General features: G+C 43.6%; 1 protein-coding gene across 1 annotated transcript in view; it reads left to right on the top strand.

Annotated features, from left to right (window-relative positions):
• Positions 1 to 15,872, top strand: part of LOC139176520 (involucrin-like) — a 28,589-nt gene extending 12,717 nt beyond the window's left edge. Inside the window, exons 11-21 of the mRNA XM_070768839.1 lie at positions 1,707 to 1,777; positions 2,204 to 2,228; positions 3,881 to 3,951; positions 4,406 to 4,430; positions 6,237 to 6,307; positions 6,735 to 6,759; positions 9,157 to 9,224; positions 13,126 to 13,216; positions 13,270 to 13,317; positions 15,281 to 15,363; positions 15,783 to 15,872. Of these exons, the coding sequence (XP_070624940.1) occupies positions 1,707 to 1,777; positions 2,204 to 2,228; positions 3,881 to 3,951; positions 4,406 to 4,430; positions 6,237 to 6,307; positions 6,735 to 6,759; positions 9,157 to 9,224; positions 13,126 to 13,216; positions 13,270 to 13,317; positions 15,281 to 15,363; positions 15,783 to 15,872 (668 nt within the window). The remainder of the gene's footprint in view (positions 1 to 1,706; positions 1,778 to 2,203; positions 2,229 to 3,880; positions 3,952 to 4,405; positions 4,431 to 6,236; positions 6,308 to 6,734; positions 6,760 to 9,156; positions 9,225 to 13,125; positions 13,217 to 13,269; positions 13,318 to 15,280; positions 15,364 to 15,782) is intronic.
• The last annotated feature ends 3,397 nt before the right edge of the window (positions 15,873 to 19,269 follow it).

Raw genomic sequence — 19,269 nt, 5'->3', positions numbered from 1 at the left:
TCTTTGTTCTATGGTACCTGGAAGCAACTACATCATTTAGATGTTGTGGGTTTGTGTGAATCAGGGTTGGGGGCCCTTGTGTGAGTCCAGGTGGTGTGATTCTGAAGTTCTGTGTCTGTGTGTGTTGCCTCTGGAGATGTTTCCCTGTTACACAGCACTAGTCAACTGTGAACTTTCTAAACACTTCTCACTACCACTGCACACTGGCCATACATTACCTGATTCTTTCCTCAACTCAGTCTTTCCTCAAAAGTGAAAGTGAAAGTGAACGTCATTCAGTATGTATTCAAATCCTTGCGTCCCCATGCACTAGAGTCCATAGAATTCTCCAGGCCAGAATCCTGGAGTGGGTAGTCTTTCCCTTCTCCAGGAGATCTTCCAAACCGAGGGATCAAACACAGGTCTCCAGCATTGCAGGCAGGTTCTTTAACAACTGAGCTATCAGGGAATCCATTCCCCAAAATAGCTTAATATTAATTTTCCTCAGGTGAAGATGGCAATTGGACAAATGGCCCAAAATCTTAACCTCCTAGTGGAAAAGCCAAACTGAGTACCTAGAGTTGATCCAAATTTGGCTCTTCTGAATGAGTAAGCTGCTCCTACCAGTCAGCCACATGATCCTCAGTCATGTGGAAAGGGGGTCCTGGCATCTATGTCCATCCCTGGAGGTACTAGCAGGCCCAGGGGTCCAGATGGTGCCCATCATTATAATTATAAGGTGGGCACAGTGGTCAAAGAACCCAGGGTAACCATAGGTGGATTATCGCCAACTTTGGCACAGTCATTATTGGGAAGAGAATCTCGGGACTCACATCCTCTTGGTAAAGTCACAGATTCTGAGTGTTGGGTGGCCTTTTGTAGAGTGCAAGTCATATGTTTTGGTGTTCCTGTCTTTGTATACACAAGGACAAAAGCATATTATCATCAGAGGTGTATTTCATTGTACTGGGTAACATTACCATAACCTCACATTGATTAAACCCTGTAGTACACACTCGAGGGAAATGGTCAAATAAAGCTCACAGTGGAACATGATAGTCTAGTGACCATGACTCTTGTCGTAAATCTCATACACAGCTGGGTCAGAGACAGTCAGGTTCACTCCATGCTTCCTCTCCATAATGAACTGTCCCACTAAAAGTGTGACTTCTGTGAGTGTGAACTGCCACTGACTCAGTGGACTTGGAAACGTTGTTTGGAAAATCAAGCCCGGAAAACAACATCGCATGATTAATAATAGCTATTTGGAAAGGTAGTATTGAATTTAGTCCTCTAACAAGAGTTTGCTTTTAATTGAGAATAAAGTCTCACAGACTTGGTAAGTACAATAGCTGAAACAGTGGATCCTGAGGATGCAGTGATCTAGGAAGTAATCCAGAAGATAGGTGTGATTTCCCAGAAGCTCTAACAGCCAGGAGGGACATGCGTCTCTGTCATTGAAAGCTGGCGTGCATTGTAATGTTTCGCTTTTCCCATTACTTTGGTTATCACCAGTTAAATGCAGGCACTCTCTTTCATTGCCTTCCTGCTTGTCTCCTTTGTTGTACTTCATCCAGCAAAGAGGAGGGTTCAAGAGCAGCTCAGTCCACAGTTACTAACCTCTCTGATGTACACATTCCACCCCATGTCCCATCAAACAAACAAGAAACCTGAGATCTTTGGAAGTAGACTCTCCTCTGTCCTGATGGCCTTCTGTCTCCCTCTAGCTCCCCAGGAGCACCTCGTGGTGGAACTGCCCCAGGCCGAGGCTGAGGAATCACCTCTCCGACCCCTGGAGGTAAGCTCAACGGTGTGTGTCTCACATGGATCCTGCTTCACTTCTTTATGTTTCATTCAGTGAAATACAGTTACAGTAATCTGACAATGTATATTAGCACTTATGTATGCAATTCCTTGCTGGTGAAATATTGACGTTAATTTTGTTATCAACAGAGACCTGATTCCAAAGGACACTAAAAAATACCATCAATTACTACTATAGGTACTTTCCTCAGTAGAATTTTTTCCTCCTGAAAACTGAAAGATCCTAAGTGAAAGAGCCCAGCCTTTTCAACAAGGGTCCTCTCTGTTTCCTTTTGGACTGATTGATTTTTTTAAGAGTTTAGTTACCTGAGGAAAACAAAAACTCAGATAACATAAAAGTTACTGCAAAGAACACATGGTGCTGGCAACCCTCACACTGTTCTCTTCTCTCTAATCACAGGCAGCCGGAGCAGCCAATGAACATGGTAAATATTCACCGACCCTCCCTCTGCTGAGGAACAATTTAGCTGATGATTCTGGGGCTCTCTTGCCAGCTAGCTTTCCAGAGTCACCCTGATGCTGGATTCCTATGGGGGGTGAGGACTTGGGGTCCAGAGAAGAGACTGATCACCCAGAAAAGAACAATGTCAGTGTTCTATGGTACTTGGAAACAGCTACATCGTTTAGAGACTGTGGGTTTCTGTGAATCAGGTTTGGGGGCCCATGTGTGGGCCCATGTGTTGTGATTCTGAAGCTCTATGTGTGTGTGTTTCCTCAGGCGATGTTTCCCTCTTACACAGCGCAAGTCAAACATAAACTGTCTAAACACTTCTCATCACCACTGGACATTGTCTATATATTACCTGACTCTTCCCTCAACTCAGCCATTCCTCAAGTTTGGTTAATATTCATTGTCCTCAAATGGAGATGGTGCTGAGAAAAACAGCCCAAGCTCTTGACGTCCTAAGTGGACAAGCCAAACTGGGAACCTATGGGTGGTCCCAGTGTGTCTGCTCTGGACCCCTGACCTGCACTTATCACTCAACCATGGGATCCTCAGTCATGGACCAAGGGGGGCCCTGCATCTACAGTTATGCCTGGAGGTACTAGAGCTCCAGAGGTCCAGATTGTGCCCATCGTTGTAAGATGGGCTCAGTGGTCATGGAACCCAGGGTAAACGTACGTGGATTATCGCCAACATTGGTACAGTCATTGCTGTGAAAGGCACCTTGGGATTCATATCCTCCTGGTCAATTCAAAGATCTGAAAGTTGTGTTCCCTTATTTAGACACTACAAGCCATATCTGTTGGTCCTAGTGTCATTGCTTAATCAAGAACAAAAGCAGATTGTCATCAGGGAGATATTTCTTTGTACTGGGTGACATTACCCTAAGCCTTACATTGGTTAAACCCTGTAGCACACTTTGAAGGGAAGGTGTCAAATAGATCTCACAGTGGAACTTGACACTCTGCTTGGTGACCTTGACTCTTGTTGTAAACCTCCTGCACACCAGGGTCCAAGAAGGTCAACGTTTACCCCATGCTTTCTCTCCATGATGAACTGTCCCACGAAATGTATGGCTTCAATGAGTGTGAACAGACACTGACTCAGTGGATGTGCAAATATTGTTAGGACAGTGAAGACTAGGAAGAAACATCACATGATAGATTATAGCTATTTGGCAAGGTAGGGGTTGAATTCAGTCCTCTAACAGAGATTGCTTTTAATCAAGGACAAAATTTCACAGAAAACTTAGTCAGTGCATCAGCTGAAACTGAATCCTGGGGAGGGAGTCATCTAGCCAGAAATCTGTCAGGATAGGGCTGGTGTTGCAGAAGATATAAACAGGCAGGAGATTCATGACTCTCTGTCAGTGAAAGGTGGCATGCATTTCAGTGTTTCTTTTTTCCCAAACTGTTATCACTAGTTAAAATACAGAAGTTTTGTTTCATTATTTCCTGCTTCTCTGATTTGCTCTTATTTATAAAAAAAAGAGGATGATTCAGCAGCAACTCAGTGCATAGTTAATAATGCCTTATGCATACACTCCACCCCAAGCCCCTCCAATGAAAAAAGGCTCCTGAGAGGTTAGTGAGCACTTTACCTGTGTCCCTGTGCTGTTCTGTGTCCCTCCAGTTCCTCAAGAGGACAGGGTGGTGGAGCTGCCCCAGGACTGGGCTGAAGATGAGCCTCTGAGCACTGTGGACGTAAGTGCACCTCTCTTAACTGGGGCAAGGCTGCAGCTTCACTGCTTTATTTTCCTTTTAGTCGAACACAGGTATAGTAATCTGACAATTTATGTTACCACTGAGGCATGCGAATCCTTGGCTGGGAAAGTAGAGAGGATAAATCTATTATTAACACAGTCCTGATTCAAAAGGACATTTAAATAAGACAGCATCATTTATTACTGTAGGTACTTTGCTCAGCAGAAAGTGTTCTTTCTTGAAAAACAATTTGTAAACATTGGTCAAATTAAAACTGAGAGATCTTATGTGAAACAGACCAGTCTTCCCAACAGAAGACTGTCTGTTTTATTTTGGAGCCACTGAAATGAAGAGTGCTAGTTACCTGAGGACAAAAAAACAGATAACAGAAGACTTAGTGCAGAAAATTCAAGATGCTGAGACACTCACTCTGTTTTCTTCTCTGCAATCACAGGAATCTGGGGAAGCCTGTGAACACGGTAAATATTCAGGGATCATCATTCTGCTGAGGGACAATCCAACTGATAAAGGTGGGGTTCTCTGACTGGCTCTGGTTGGAGAGTGGCCCTGATGCTAGATTCCTACTTAGGGTGTGAGCTGTAGGTGCAGAGAAGAGACTGATCTCCCAGGAAAGAACAGTGTCTTTGTTCTATGGTACCTGGGAGCAACTACATCATTTAGATGTTGTCGGTTTGTGTGAATCAGGGTTGGGGGCCCTTGTGTGAGTCCAGGTGGTGTGATTCTGAAGTTCTGTGAACTTTCTAAACACTTCTCACTACCACTGCACACTGGCCATACATTACCTGATTCTTTCCTCAACTCAGTCTTTCCTCAAAAGTGAAAGTGAAAGTCATTCAGTTTGTATTCAAATCTTTGCGGCCCCATGCACTAGAGTCCATGGAATTCTCCAGGCCAGAATCCTGGAGTGGGTCGTCTTTCCCTTCTCCAGGAGATCTTCCAAACTGAGGGATCAAACACAGGTCTCCAGCATTGCAGGCAGGTTCTTTAACAACTGAGCTATCAGGGAACCCATTCCCCAAAATAGCTTAATATTAATTTTCCTCAGGTGAAGATGGCAATTGGACAAATGGCCCAAAGTCTTAACCTCCTAGTGGAAAAGCCAAACTGAGTACCTAGGGTTGATCCAAATTTGGCTCTTTTGAATGAGTAAGCTGCTCCTACCAGTCAGCCACATGATCCTCAGTCATGTGGAAAGGGGGTCCTGGCATCTATAGCCATCCCTGGAGGTTCTAGCAGGCCCAGGGGTCCAGATAGTGCCCATCATTATAATTATAAGGTGGGCACAGTGGTCAAAGAACCCAGGGTAACCATAGGTGGATTATCGCCAACTTTGGCACAGTCATTATTGGGAAGAGAATCTCGGGACTCACATCCTCTTGGTAAAGTCACAGATTCTGAGTGTTGGGTGGCCTTTTGTAGAGTGTAGGCCATATGTGCTGGTGTTCCTGTCTTTGTTTACACAAGGACAAAAGCATATTATCATCAGAGGTGTATTTCATTGTACTGGGTAACATTACCATAACCTCACATTGATTAAACCCTGTAGTACACACTCGAGGGAAATGGTCAAATAAAGCTCACAGTGGAACATGATAGTCTAGTGACCATGACTCTTGTCGTAAATCTCATACACAGCTGGGTCAGAGACAGTCAGGTTCACTCCATGCTTCCTCTCCATAATGAACTGTCCCACTAAAAGTGTGACTTCTGTGAGTGTGAACCGCCACTGACTCAGTGGACTTGCAAACGTTGTTTGGAAAATCAAGCCTGGAAAACAACATTGCATGATTAATAATAGCTATTTGGAAAGGTAGTATTGAATTTAGTCCTCTAACAAGAGTTTGCTTTTAATTGAGAATAAAGTCTCACAGACTTGGTAAGTACAATAGCTGAAACAGTGGATCCTGAGGATGCAGTGATCTAGGAAGTAATCCAGAAGATAGGTGTGATTTCCCAGAAGCTCTAACAGCCAGGAGGGACATGCGTCTCTGTCATTGAAAGCTGGCGTGCATTGTAATGTTTCGCTTTTCCCATTACTTTGGTTATCACCAGTTAAATGCAGGCACTCTCTTTCATTGCCTTCCTGCTTGTCTTCTTTGTTGTACTTCATCCAGCAAAGAGGAGGGTTCAAGAGCAGCTCAGTCCCCAGTTACTAACCTCTCTGATGTACACATTGCACCCCATGTCCCATCAAACAAACAAGAAACCTGAGATCTTTGGAAGTAGCCTCTCCTCTGGTCTGATGGCCTTCTGTTTCCCTCTAGTTCCCCAGGAGCACCTCGTGGTGGAACTGCCCCAGGCCGAGGCTGAGGAATCACCTCTCCGACCCCTGGAGGTAAGCTCAACTGTCTGTGTCTCACATAGATCCTGCTTCACTTCTTTATGTTTCATTCAGCGAAATACAGTTACAGTAATCTGACAATGTATATTAGCACTTATGTATGCAATTCCTTGCTGGTGAAATATTGACGTTAATTCTGTTACCAACAGAGACTTGATTCAAAAGGACACTAAAAAATACCGTCAATTACTACTATAGGTACTTTCCTCAGTAGAATTTTTTCCTCCTGAAAACTGAAAGATCCTAAGTTAAAGAGCCCAGCCTTTTCAACAAGGGTCCTCTCTGTTTTCTTTTGAAACGACTGATTTTTTTTAAGAGTTTAGTTACCTGAGGAAAACAAAAACTCAGATAACATAAAAGTTACTGCAAAGAACACATGGTGCTGGCAACCCTCACACTGTTCTCTTCTCTCTAATCACAGGCAGCCAGAGCAGCCAATGAACATGGTAAATATTCAGCGACCGTCCCTCTGCTGAGGACAATTTAGCTGATGATTCTGGGGCTTTCTTGCCAGCTAGCTTTGCAGAGTCACCCTGATGCTGGATTCCTATGGGTGTGAGGACTGGGGGTCCAGAGAAGAGACTGATCTCCCAGAAAAGAACAATGTCTGTGTTCTATGGTACTTGGAAACAGCTACATTGTTTAGATCCTGTGCGTTTGTGTGAATCAGGTTTGGGGGCCCATGTGTGGGCCCATGTGTTGTGATTCTGAAGCTCTATGTGTGTGTGTTTCCTCAGGCGATGTTTCCCTCTTACACAGCGCAAGTCAACCATAAACTGTCTAAACACTTCTCATCACCACTGGACATTGTCTATATATTACCTGACTCTTCCCTCAACTCAGCCATTCCTCAAGTTTGGTTAATATTCATTGTCCTCAAATGGAGATGGTGCTGAGAAAAACAGCCCAAGCTCTTGACCTCCTAAGTGGACAAGCCAAACTGGGAACCTATGGGTGGTCCCAGTATGTCTGCTCTGGACCCCTGAGCTGCACTTATTGCTCAGCCATTGTCCTCATTCATGGAGAAAGGGGTCCCTGCATCTACCTCCATGCCTGGAGGTACTAGCAGCTCCAGAGTTCCAGACTCATTTTAAGGTGGGCTCAGTTGTCCTGAAACCCAGGGCAACCAAAGGTGGATTAACAGCCAACTTTGGCACAGTCATCAGGGTAAAAGGCACCATGTGGTCGTATCTTCCTGGTCAGCTCTCAGATCTTGAGAGTTGTGTGGCCTTGTGTAGACAATGTTGGTCATATATATTGATGCTAGTGTCATTGCTTAAACAAGAACAAGAGATCCTATCAGGGAAACATTTCATTGTACTGGGTGACATTACCATAAACCTTACATTGATTAGACTCTGTAGCACACAGTCAATGAAAGGTGTCAAATAGATCTCACAGTGGAACTTGGTAGTTAGTCTAATGACCATTACTTTTGTTGTAATCTCCCGAACATTGTTATAATCCTGGGTTAGACAAAGTCAGCGTTCAGCCTATGTTTCCTCTCTACAACGAATTGTCCCACTAAATGTATGACTTCTGTGAGTGAACAGCCACTGACTCAGTGGACATGGAAACATTGTTTGGAAAATGAAGACTGAGAAAGAATATCACATGGTTAATAGTAGCTATTTGGAAAGGTAGGATTGAATTCAGTCCTCTAACAGAGTTTGCTTTTTATCAGGAACAAAGTCTGAGAGAAAACATTCTAAATTCAGTAGCTACAAATGTGGATCCTGGGGAGGTGATGATCTGAGAAAAAATCCAGAAGACAGGGACCATTTAACAGATTCTCTAAACAGGCAGGAGGTTCATGGGTCTCTGTCACTGAAAGCTGGCATGCATTTTAGTGTTACTTTTTTCCCCATCATTTACGTTATCCCTAGTCAAAACGCAGAAACTCTGTTTCATTTCTTTCCTTCTCCTCTCCTTTGCTCTCCTTCATCCAGCAAAAAGGATGATTCAACAGCAGATCGGTCCATAGCTACTAACCTCCCTCATGCATACGCTCGACCCTATGTCCCCATCAAATAAAAGGAGAAAAAAAAAAGAAGAAAGAAATACTGAGTGATTGATAAGCATCCTCACCCATGTCCTGACTGCAACTCTGTGTCCCTCTAGCTCCCCAAGAAGACCTGGTGGAGAAACTGTGCTTTCTATAATCAACTTTCCCACTATACATATTGCCCTTGTGAATGTGGACAGGAACTGACTCAGTGGATATGCACACTATAAAAAACAAATATTGATAGAAAAATATGATATCATTCATAGTGGCTCTTATTAAATGGCAGGAATTCAGTATTCCCAAATACTGCATATTTGATTTCATTTAAGAAAATTGGTTAGTGAATTAAGAGAATAGCATACTTTGCCCAATACTGAATTCAGTTCCCTAACAGAGATCACTTTTAATCAAGTACAAAGTCTCATACAAAACATGATGATTAGAATATCGGCAACTGTAGATCCTGGAGAAGAGTGATCTGGGAAAAATCAAGGGACAGTGGTAATTTAGCAGGACCTCACAATAAGCAGGAGGAGTCATGGGTCTCTTTCATTGAACAATACACACATTTTAGAGCTTTCCTTTTTTTAGATTGAATATGTCATGTTGATTAGGTTCCTCTAGCTAGAAAGCCAAAGTACTATTTTCATTTCCTTCTTCCTCTCCTTTACTTTCCTTCCTCCTCCAAAGAGGATGGATGAACACAAGTTCACCTCATGCTTAATAACCTCCCACATCTGGACACACCACCCCGTGTCCACACAAAGAGAAAACCCCCTGCATGATTCCTGAACAGCTTCACCAGTGTTCTAACAGCTACTCTGTGTCCCTCTAGACTTCACTGAGGACCTGCCAGTCAACCCATCATGTGACAACACAGAAGAGACTCAGTGTTTCTCCAAGGCAAGCTGTTTTTTTGTTTTTTTTTTTTTGGTATGAGATAGAAATATTGTTTCATTTCTCTTTCAGTAGAATTAAGTTGTGACTCTGATGGTTTTTGTTTCATTTAGAGACAGTTCCCTTTGTTGGGATAATGTAGATGAGAGTCTTATTATCAACTCATGATTCCTCAGTCCACAAGATACTAAAATTGTTAGCATCCATTACACTGTGTAGAGTACAGATTTCTCTCTCCAGCAGCAACATTTCTTCTAGGAAAAGAATTGTGCAATTTCCAGCCTAAATGGACTTGGAGTTCCATCCTCCAGGCATAGGTCGTGCCTTTCATCCTGAGTATGTGTGTGCTGATCTTTCTGGGTTCCCTGGACTCCACACTGCTCCTCATCAGGTTTTCTACTGTCACCAAATGAACCATAGACTGTGCATCTCTGTGGTCTTACCCTCATAGCATCTTCTCTTCTGTACTTGCAGGTGGCCCTTTCAGCATGTGAAAATGGTATGTATTCTAGAATTGTTCCCTTTGTGAGAAAAAACTTTGTAGATGAGAAAGTTGGGGCTTTCTCGCTGGTTTTAGTGTAGAGGCCAAACTGATTCCAAATTCCTGCTGGGATTGAGATTAGGGGCCCTGGTGATAGAAAGTAATTTACAAGAGGTCAATGTGGATGATTACTGTAGTTCCAGGAAGAAGCTGTATTATGGTTAATAGTGTAGGTTTGTGTCCATGGGACTGGGTGTGTTTTTATGTATAATGAATAGTGTGATTCTTTGTGTGTTTGAACTTGTGGGTTGTGTTTTCCAAAATATCTGTCACCCTAAACGTCACTGTTAGTGGTGTCAGCCCCAAAATATTTCCCATCACAGTGTACCATGAATGTTTATGTGTATAAAAATAAAACAAAGTATATACATTCACTGTATCCATTGATTTTATACCAAGTGAACATCCTTTTCCCAGGAAGACAAATCCCATCACTACTGAGGAAGATGTTTACAGGATTCTTCTTAATTTTTATTAAAATTTTCTTTGGCTGTTCTTGGCCTTCGTTGCTGCCCAGGCTTCTTTCTACTTATGGAGAGCAAGGGCAACTCTCTAGTTGTGGTGCGTAGGCCTCTCACTTTAGTGGCTTGTTTGTTGCATAGCATGGCCTCCAGGGCTCTTGGGCTTCCATAGTTTGGCACGTGGGCTCAGTAGTTGTGGTACATGGTTTAGTTGCTCCACAGCATGTGGAATCTTTCCAGACCAGGGGTTGAACTCCTGTCTCCTGCATTGTCAGGGAGATTCTTAACCACTGAGCCACCATAGAAGTCCTATAAGATTCTTAATGAGCAAAACTGTTTCAGAATCCCCTTTACTGGGTCAACCACACCTTCATTTAATAGTAAATCTCATCACTTAGTAGGTCTTGTAGGATTTTGATTGCTCATGATTCACCACTCTGCCACTTCCCTCATTCAAACTCTTTCTGTTGGAGCCTCAGAATGAATCTCTCCCCCTCATCCAAGGCCCCCAGTACTGGGGAGGCACCTTCCTTCTGCAGGCAGCCCCTGGTACCCAAAAGCAACACCCAGTTTCAGAGGAATCTGAGAAAGGAAGAGGCTCCAAGCATAAATGGAGGAAGTTCATTCCAGCTTTGCCTCTTACCCTTTGAAGTGTCCAGTCTGTCCTGTTAACTCAATGCACCATGTTGTTTAGCACGTCTCTAGAATTTTCCATACTGCCACTAAAATCCTGTAACCCTTGAGAGACACTCCCTGTGTCAACCTCTTCCCAGGTCTTGGATCCACCCTTTTATTCTCTGCTTCCCTGAACTTTGCTTTCGATACGGCAGGTAAATGGAATTGTTCAATATTTGTCCTCCTACCACTAGCTTATTTCATCCTTACCAGTAGCTTCCCACTTTGCTTCAAATGACAGGATTGCCTTCATTTTTAACGACTCAATCACATTCCAGTGTATGTATGCACCACATTTTCTTTCTTGATTTATCTGCCCTTGGACACTGAGCAGTTTTTCTATCTTGATTGTTGTGTACGATGCAACAATGGGTATGAGATTATAGGTATCTCCTGAAACATTCTAGTTTTATCTCCTTTGGAAATAAACTCAAATAAATGATTGCTGGATCTTATGATAATCTTAATAGTTTTTTGAGGGACTTCCAAACTGTTCTATAATGGCTATGCCGTTTATCATTCCTACCAACAGGCACGGAAGTTCCACTTCTCTACATATTTGCCAACATCTGTTATTTTCTTCATATAATACACCTCCTGAAAGGTGATATCTCCTTTTGACTTGGTTTCCATTTCCACTAAGTACCCCACTTGCTACTTAGTGATGCTAAGCATATTTCCTATGTATATTGATCACTTCTATGTCTTCTATGAAGAAATGTCTATGGAAGCTTTTGAACATGTTTTAAAGTCAGTTATTTGCCTGATATTATTGTGAAGTTGTGTTTTAGCAGTTGCTTTTATATTCGGGATATTGGCCCTTTATTCAGATACAAAGTTTGCAGATACTTCTTTGATTCTATAGGTTGCCTGTCTATTGATTTTTGAGGAGACGATCCTTTCACTTGATAATTTTAGAACCTTAGCAAATATCATTTGGCCACAGGGGTCAGTGTATTCAAGATTCCCTCCTTACAATTCATTGGTCTCTCTGCCTATTTAGCTGCAGGTAGAACACAGTTTTGACTGCTGTGGCATTCTTGCCTGTTCTGAATTTAGGAAGCCTGAAGGCCCCATTGTTGTTCTTTGCTCTCAAGACTGTTTTTGTTCTTTGGGTTTCTTCTGGGTTCCGTAGTTTGGGAGATTTTTTTTTCCATTTTATTAAAATGACATGGGATTTTGTAAGTGGTTTCAATATATACGTACATCACTTTTAGGAGTATAGGAAGGTCAACAACACTAAAATATTCCAGTCTATGAATATGGTACGGTATTCCGATTACTTGTCTCTTCTTCTTTCAACAGTGTTCTATGGTTTCCAGTGCACAAAACTTTCACTTCCTAATAAGCCCTTTCCACTGCCTTCCTTGGGTCCTCTAGAATCAGGGATGGGAAACATGGGCTCAGGAAGAGAGTGAATATTCCTCCCTTCCCTCCTTACCTACTTTCTGGTTACTTGTAGTACACGAGTGCTGGGCCATGCCCTTTACCTCTACCCACAAATGAGCTCCCTCCTGAGAATTTTCTTTGAATCTGAGTGTTCACCTTACTAGGGCTTCACTGGTAGCTCAATTGTTGAAGAATCTGCCTGCAACGCAGGAGATCCTGTTTCGATTCCTGAGTCAGGGCGATCTGCTAGAGAAGGGATAGTCTACCCCCTCCAGTATTCTCGAGCTTCACTTGTGGCTCAGCTGGTAAAGAATCCACCTGAAATGTTGGAGACCTGAGTTCAATTCCTGGGCTGGGAAGATGCCCTGGAGAAGGGAACGGCTACCCACTCCAGCACTATTGGGATGTTCACAAGCACTCTCCCAGTGCCTGGACTGGGTTCAAGAGCCCCAGATATACCTACATATGAATGATCTTATCAGGCCATCATATCATCTGGAATAAATGAAAAACAGAACAGGCAATTAGTTGCCTTTTCCTTGTCTGTGGAGCCCTTAGAGCTGAACTTTCCAGTGTAGTAGCCATTAGCTAGAGCTGCCTATATATAATGAACATATTTCCACAATACTTAACTTGTTATATTGAAACAATCACAAAAAGCACACATGGCTTGGTCACACTAGCCATATTTCAAAAGTGTCCATAAGCATTGGCATTTCAGCTTTATAACCTTGAATGTAAGAGCTGTATTGGGCCTGTAGAAGTGTAAGGTTAAAAGATAATTGTCTCAGCCTCTTTCTCATGTGAATATGTTCAAATGTGATCACCGTCTTCTTGAAAGGCTCTGACTCCACAAAGCACAGGGGAGGTTTGTGAGCCTGGAGGGAAGACCGGGGAGATGCTGTGTGAGCCAAGTGGAGGAGGAGAAATGGGTAGGTCAACTTGTATAATAACTGTATTATTGCTCATGGTTATCTTTCTACAGAGTGTTTTCTGGAAAACGCTAGCAGCAGTGATGTGGAAGAGAATGCAGGTAGGGAACAACTCTCGGGCGAGATTTAGAGGGAGAGGGTTCCTGGACTATTTGAGTTACACCTGCTTCTTCAGAGATGAATATAAACTGAGGAAGAAGAAGGAAATATGTCTAGAGTTGTAGTTTGTTCTTTTCGTATTTTAACAATATAATAGAGTTATGTGTCCATGTAGTTTATTCTGTTGTGCTTATAGTCATTTCTTCTTGCTTTTCTATTTAGAAATATCCTTTCTCACAAGACGCCTTGTTCCTTGCCCTTTCACCTGCCAAATATGAAAGCTTGGCTTCTGGTTATTACCTGCATTGTAGTATACACGAAGGACTTTGGCTTCATGTTTAAATTCTCCTATCATGGCCATATCCTAGTGGCACAAAAGTCTCATAGTCACTTGACACTGGAGACCAAGTTCTGGCAGTGAGTGTCAGGTTGTGGGTGAGACAAGAACTCTCTCCCTGTGCATTTTCAGGACGTGTGGCTTGCCCTCATGTTTGTCCTCACTGTTTATTCCTCATGTAAAGGGTGCTCTCAGGGTTGAATGAGTCAGAGCACATGTGCTCTTGCGTCCCTGCCTGAGCTGAGTCTGCTGGAGTTCATCTCAGAACCACACCTCCCCAAGGATGCTGTGCTGAAGATGCTTCCACGTGAGAGCAGCCCATGTGTTCCTAGAGACCAGCATGGCTGCAGATTCTAGAGACTGTGAAGGGGCTGCTGGCTTTCTTTACACATGTTCTAGGAGCCCTACTGACCTGGTCTTCTGGGACTGACCAAACCTAGGTCAGAGACTCAGAGCAGCAGGACTCAGGGTGATTGCTCATCTTAGAACCCAATACTCCCTCCAGACAGAAGCTCTCAGTGGTTTTGATCACAATCTTTGCATACTCCTCAACTCATTTATTTACCTTTCATTTTTTTACTTGTTTTACATTTGAGTTGTGGTATTTTCTTATATACTTTGAGTATGATCTCCCTTTCTGATATATTGTTTGTAATTTTCTGTAGGTTATCTTTTCATCCTACTGACTGTTGAAGAGACTATGCTTTCACTCTTTTCTTGTCTTAGAAACTTGTTGAATTTCATTTGACCCTATAACCATGAGTTTACTTGGGGCTCTTTGTTCTGATCTTTAGGGCTATGTATGTGTTCCTATGTCACTATCATACAGCTTTGATCCCTATATCTTTGTACTGTATTTTGAAATCAGGAGGTGAGAAAATTTGAAATTAGTTCTCCAGATTATTGTGTGTGTTTGGAGTCCTTAGAGGTTCCATATATATTTTTGGATTTCTTTTTTCCATTTCTGGCTAAATGAAATTGAAAGTGTTTGCCTCTATCCTCTCTTAGGGTCTGGGAAACTAAAGGTGTTGCTGAGAGCATTAAGTATCTCCCAGGCCACTGAGGTCACGTCAGGCAACAGGATAGTCTCTGTTATGTGAACTTTTTGTCCTCCCCTCCCCTAGGACTCAGAAGATTCTCATGTCCATGTCAGGCCCTTCCTGAGAGTGATGGATTGTTTAATTAAATAATGGACTGATTAGAGACTGTGGCCATACACACATGGTCCTTCTTCTAATGTTTCCATGTTGGAGAACTCTAGGGTTGGTGGAAGCTCAAGGAGGAAGGAAAAGAACAGTGACTAGAGGAGAGAAATGATGAAGGAAGTAGAGGGGAAACAGTGGTAGAAGAAGGCAAGCAAGGTCGTGGGCAGAGATGCATGGAGACAGTGACCACCTGGAGGAGGAACACGTGGAAATGGTGTCATTCCTCGTCACTCGTAGACAAGCTGAGGGTGGCAACAGGATGTTGGATGTCAAAGACCCACTTTTTCATTGCAGAAGTGAAACACTGAGGCCCTGGGAGGTCCCTGGAGACAAGGGCACCAGGGGTCCCAAGGCCAGGTTGTGAGGAGCACAGGGTCCCCTGGTCACATCCTGACTCTAAATCTCCCCTTTGCTTTCCCACAGCCACTCCAGATGTGTGCTGCCCTCAGACACCAAGAAACTGCATGGTGCATATTGAGGATTTGGAGGAGAGCAAGACTATAGAGGTCATTTATTTCTTCTTTCATATCTTTTAAAAATGTTCTCTCTTTTTCTGATCAATAGACTCTTCTTTGCAACCCTTCCGTTTCTCCTCTTTCCCTCTTTTTCTGATTAGCCTTCTGCAGGACCTGGTCTCTTGTAGGCACTTGGGGACCTAGGAGCTTATATAAAATCTATGAATCTATCTTCGGTCTTATTCCCCCATTTTCTGAGCATTTCCCTACTCCTGACCTCATGTCTACACCCTTGAACCTGGTTTTGTCACCACGAGTGGCCTGAGCAGGAGTTGAGGCTGGAGTCAGCAGGTCTGGACCCACACAGCTGAAGGGCCCCCATGAAGTCTGCACTGCCCTGAGCTACCCCATATGGTTGCTTTCCTACCGTGGGAGGGATTGGACCTGCTTGACTGATCTCTTCCTTCCAGATACCAAAAAGATCTCTGGTCATCTTTTTGAAGACTGCTTCAGGAGAAGTCAGCAGCGATGATGAGGAAGACCTGGAAGAGCAAGAGTGAACGTGGGACCTGGGGTGAAAGGTGAGGCAGACAAGGGCCTGGGTCTCTGTCATGACCCCATTCGCTTGTTGGTGCTTCAGAATCACCAGCAGAAACCATGGGGTCTGCTTCTGAGTGTCAACACAAATGTAGAGACAAGAGGGTGGTAACAATCTGTGCAGACGAGTGGAGGATGCCCTGAGCATGTCTCCTCAGGGCACAGGTCCCGTCCACAGACGACCCCGAGGTTGCTGGACTGGCTCTTCTGGCAGCTCTTACATTTGCAGGGAAGCTGGGGGGCACTATGGGGCCACCATGTGCAGGAGTCCAGGAGCTGCTGTTCCAGAGTTCTCTCTTTAAAGATCCCCCCGTGGGGGTTTCCTCATCTCCCTCTGCAGGATCCAGCTCTGCCCTCCCAACCCCGCTAAAGGCAGCAGGGGGAATCCCTAGTCCATCACCAGCTGCAGAGAGAGGTTGGGGCGGCCCTGCCCTCCCCAGTCCTGGGCTCTGGGAACAGAGTGAAGGAGACACAGGTGCCCAGAAGTCGTGCAGGCAGGGCGTCACCTGGCAGCTCTGCATCCCTGTGGGTGCTCCCTGGTCCTGAGGGTCCCAGCCAGCCTGGGGGTGCCCAAGTCTGGGGTCTCTCAGGATCTGGAACCCTGGGGTCCTAGGTCACCTCAGGGCAGCATCTCTCAACCTGAATTTGGAAGTTCAGTAGATTCTTCTGTGTATGTGTCCATCTGAAGACACACCAGAAAGCAATTTAGTCCTTTGTGCACTTGGGATGGTGGTGCTAGTGGTAAAGAACCCTCCTGCCAATGCAGGAGACACAAGAAAAGGGTTTGATCCCTGGGTATGGAAGATCCACTGGAGAAGTACATTGGCAACCCACTCCACTGTTCTTGCGTGAAGAATCCCAGTGACTGAGGAACCTGGTGGGCTATCATTCATAGGGTTGCTCAGACTCAGACATGACTCAAGCGACTGAGCAGCCCACTTGGGATGAGTGGCAGGATTCAAGTTACTCACGTTCCTTTTATTTTCTTCCCAAGTCTGTCATTAACAACATATCTTGTTTTATTATATTTTGAAAAGAAATGTTTTCTCTCAAATTTCAATGTTGCAATATGCTAAACATTTAAAATGTACTTTTTATAATATAAAACCAGTTTAAAAGCAGAAACCTCAGAAAAGTTTGGTTGGGGCTTATAAATGATTATTCAGGAAAACAGAGATTCCAGGTGATTGTCCATTTCCAATGCTCAGGTCTCAGGAGCAGTTGTACTGTGTAGGATGGGTGGGCAGGTTCTCCTACCCTCTGTGTCATCTGACCTCCTGCTCTTCCCAGGGCCTAGAGGGAAGGGGAGACCCAAGCTTTCAATCCTGAATCCCAAGTCCCCTGTTCCTTTGCCTGAGTCTCACTGTCCAGCGGACCCATCAGTTGAGGTTTGCCAGCCAGATGCCCAGGTGTACTTGCTCCTGGGGGACATTTCTAGACACTCCTTACTAACAGAAAACACCCTCAGCAAAGAGCAGCAAACAGACCCAGTGCCCTGCAGATCTGAGCCCCAAAGCCAAGTCTAGATGCTGGGAAGTCTTCTGGGTCCTGCTCACCCTCCCCAGGGAGCCTTCCTCTGTCTGACTCTGCACATCCCAGGGACTCCATCACCTGTGTTGTCGTTGCAGGCTCTCATCTGAATCCCTGAAGACCTGGACCTGGACCCCATCCTGGACCCCAGAGGTGGTGGAGCCCCCACAGCACCAGGAGCCTCATCTGGATCAGATTAGGGGAGGCCTCATTGCCTCTCTCCTGAGAGTCCTCATTTAGTACAGCTTCATTTGTTTTGCTGCATTGATGTAGTATTAGTTTTATCTACAGTTTTATCTTTATGTTCTGTATATATCTATATGTTCCATATTTATAAGTAAGTTTTTCATTAAATGTTTTTATCTATTTACTTTCAAAAGAACTTTTTGTAAAAACACATATGTATAAAGTAACCCCCTCAACAGAGGTAGAACTTAAGAAATTGTCATAAGCCAGTCACCTTAGTGTCTGCCACCGGGATCATTTCCCCCTTCACACAACTCAGTCTTTGTTGTTTAAGAAACTGCAAATTTATTTCTAACATCTATCCTTCTGTCATTGTCTTTTAGAATTCTGTTTTCTCATATCTGCTCATTCCAGTAGTCATAGTAGATCAATATTACCCTTTCAAGACTTGCATGTCAGGATTTTTCAGAACTCAGTCTGCTTTCAGGGTAAAAAGTTCATGACCCATCATTGATCTCCGTTTGTAGCTTAAGCATGTTTCTCTCTTTTCTTCTGACACAGAGGATTTCTCTCCAAAAAGGCTCTTTACCTTTCAGTTGTCATTCCTTATATTTCTCCTGCTCTTTTATTCCAGCTGCCCAAAGGACTATTCTCATTGACTGTGTTCTCATGGTGTACATTTGTCTCCCAAACTCATTTATTTTATAAGGTAAGTTTGTAAGTCTTAATCTCTCTCACCGAGCTCTCTCATCACCACATCCCTCTCCTCTCTGTAAACAACTTCTTTGTTCTCTGTTTCAATGACTACATTACTGTTTGGTTATTTTGGTTCACTGGTTTTGATTTTCAGTTTCCACATTCAAGTGACATCATACTGTATTTGTCACTCTGTCTGACTTATTTTCCTTAGCATAAAACCCTCTAGGTCCATCCATTTTCTCACAAATGACAAGATTTTATTCTTCTTTTTGGCTGAGTAATAATCCAGGCATAACACAGCTTATTCATTCATCTCTTGATACACACTTTGAAAAAATACCCATAAATGGAATTGCTCAATCATATGGTATTTCTGTTTTTAGTTTTTGGGAAAACTCCATACTTAGAGTATATAACTTAAGATATCACCCAATAATTCACCCTAATATCTAAAGTGGGTATTTTCTAAATAACTGAATTATTTAGACTGACAATTCAGTTCAGTTCACTTCAGTTCAGTCACTCAGTCATGTCCAGTTCTTTGGGACCCCATGGACTGCAGCACACCAGGCCTCCCTGTCCATCACCACTCCAGGAGTTTACTCAAACTCATGTCCATTGAGTGGGTGATGCCATCCAACCAACTCATTCTCTGTCATCCCCTTGTCCTCCTGCCTTCAGTCTTGCCCAGCATCAGGGTCTTTTCAGTGAGTCAGTTCTTCCCATCAGGTGGCCAAAGTATTGGAGTTTCAGCATCAGCATCAGTCCTTCCAATGAATATTCAGGGCTGATTTCTTTTAGGATGGACTGGTTCGATCTCCATTCAGTCAAGGGACCCTCAAGAGTCTTCTCCAACACCACAGTTCAAAAGCATCACTCCTCGGCGCTCAACATTCTTTATGGTCTGAATCTCGCATCCATTCATATTCATAACTACTGGAAAAA

Source organism: Bos indicus, chromosome 16, assembly GCF_029378745.1.
Source record: "Bos indicus isolate NIAB-ARS_2022 breed Sahiwal x Tharparkar chromosome 16, NIAB-ARS_B.indTharparkar_mat_pri_1.0, whole genome shotgun sequence".
Lineage (NCBI taxonomy): Eukaryota > Metazoa > Chordata > Mammalia > Artiodactyla > Bovidae > Bos > Bos indicus.
The sequence above is the reverse complement of the archived record's forward strand: the minus strand, read 5'-3'. Positions and strand labels throughout refer to the sequence as shown.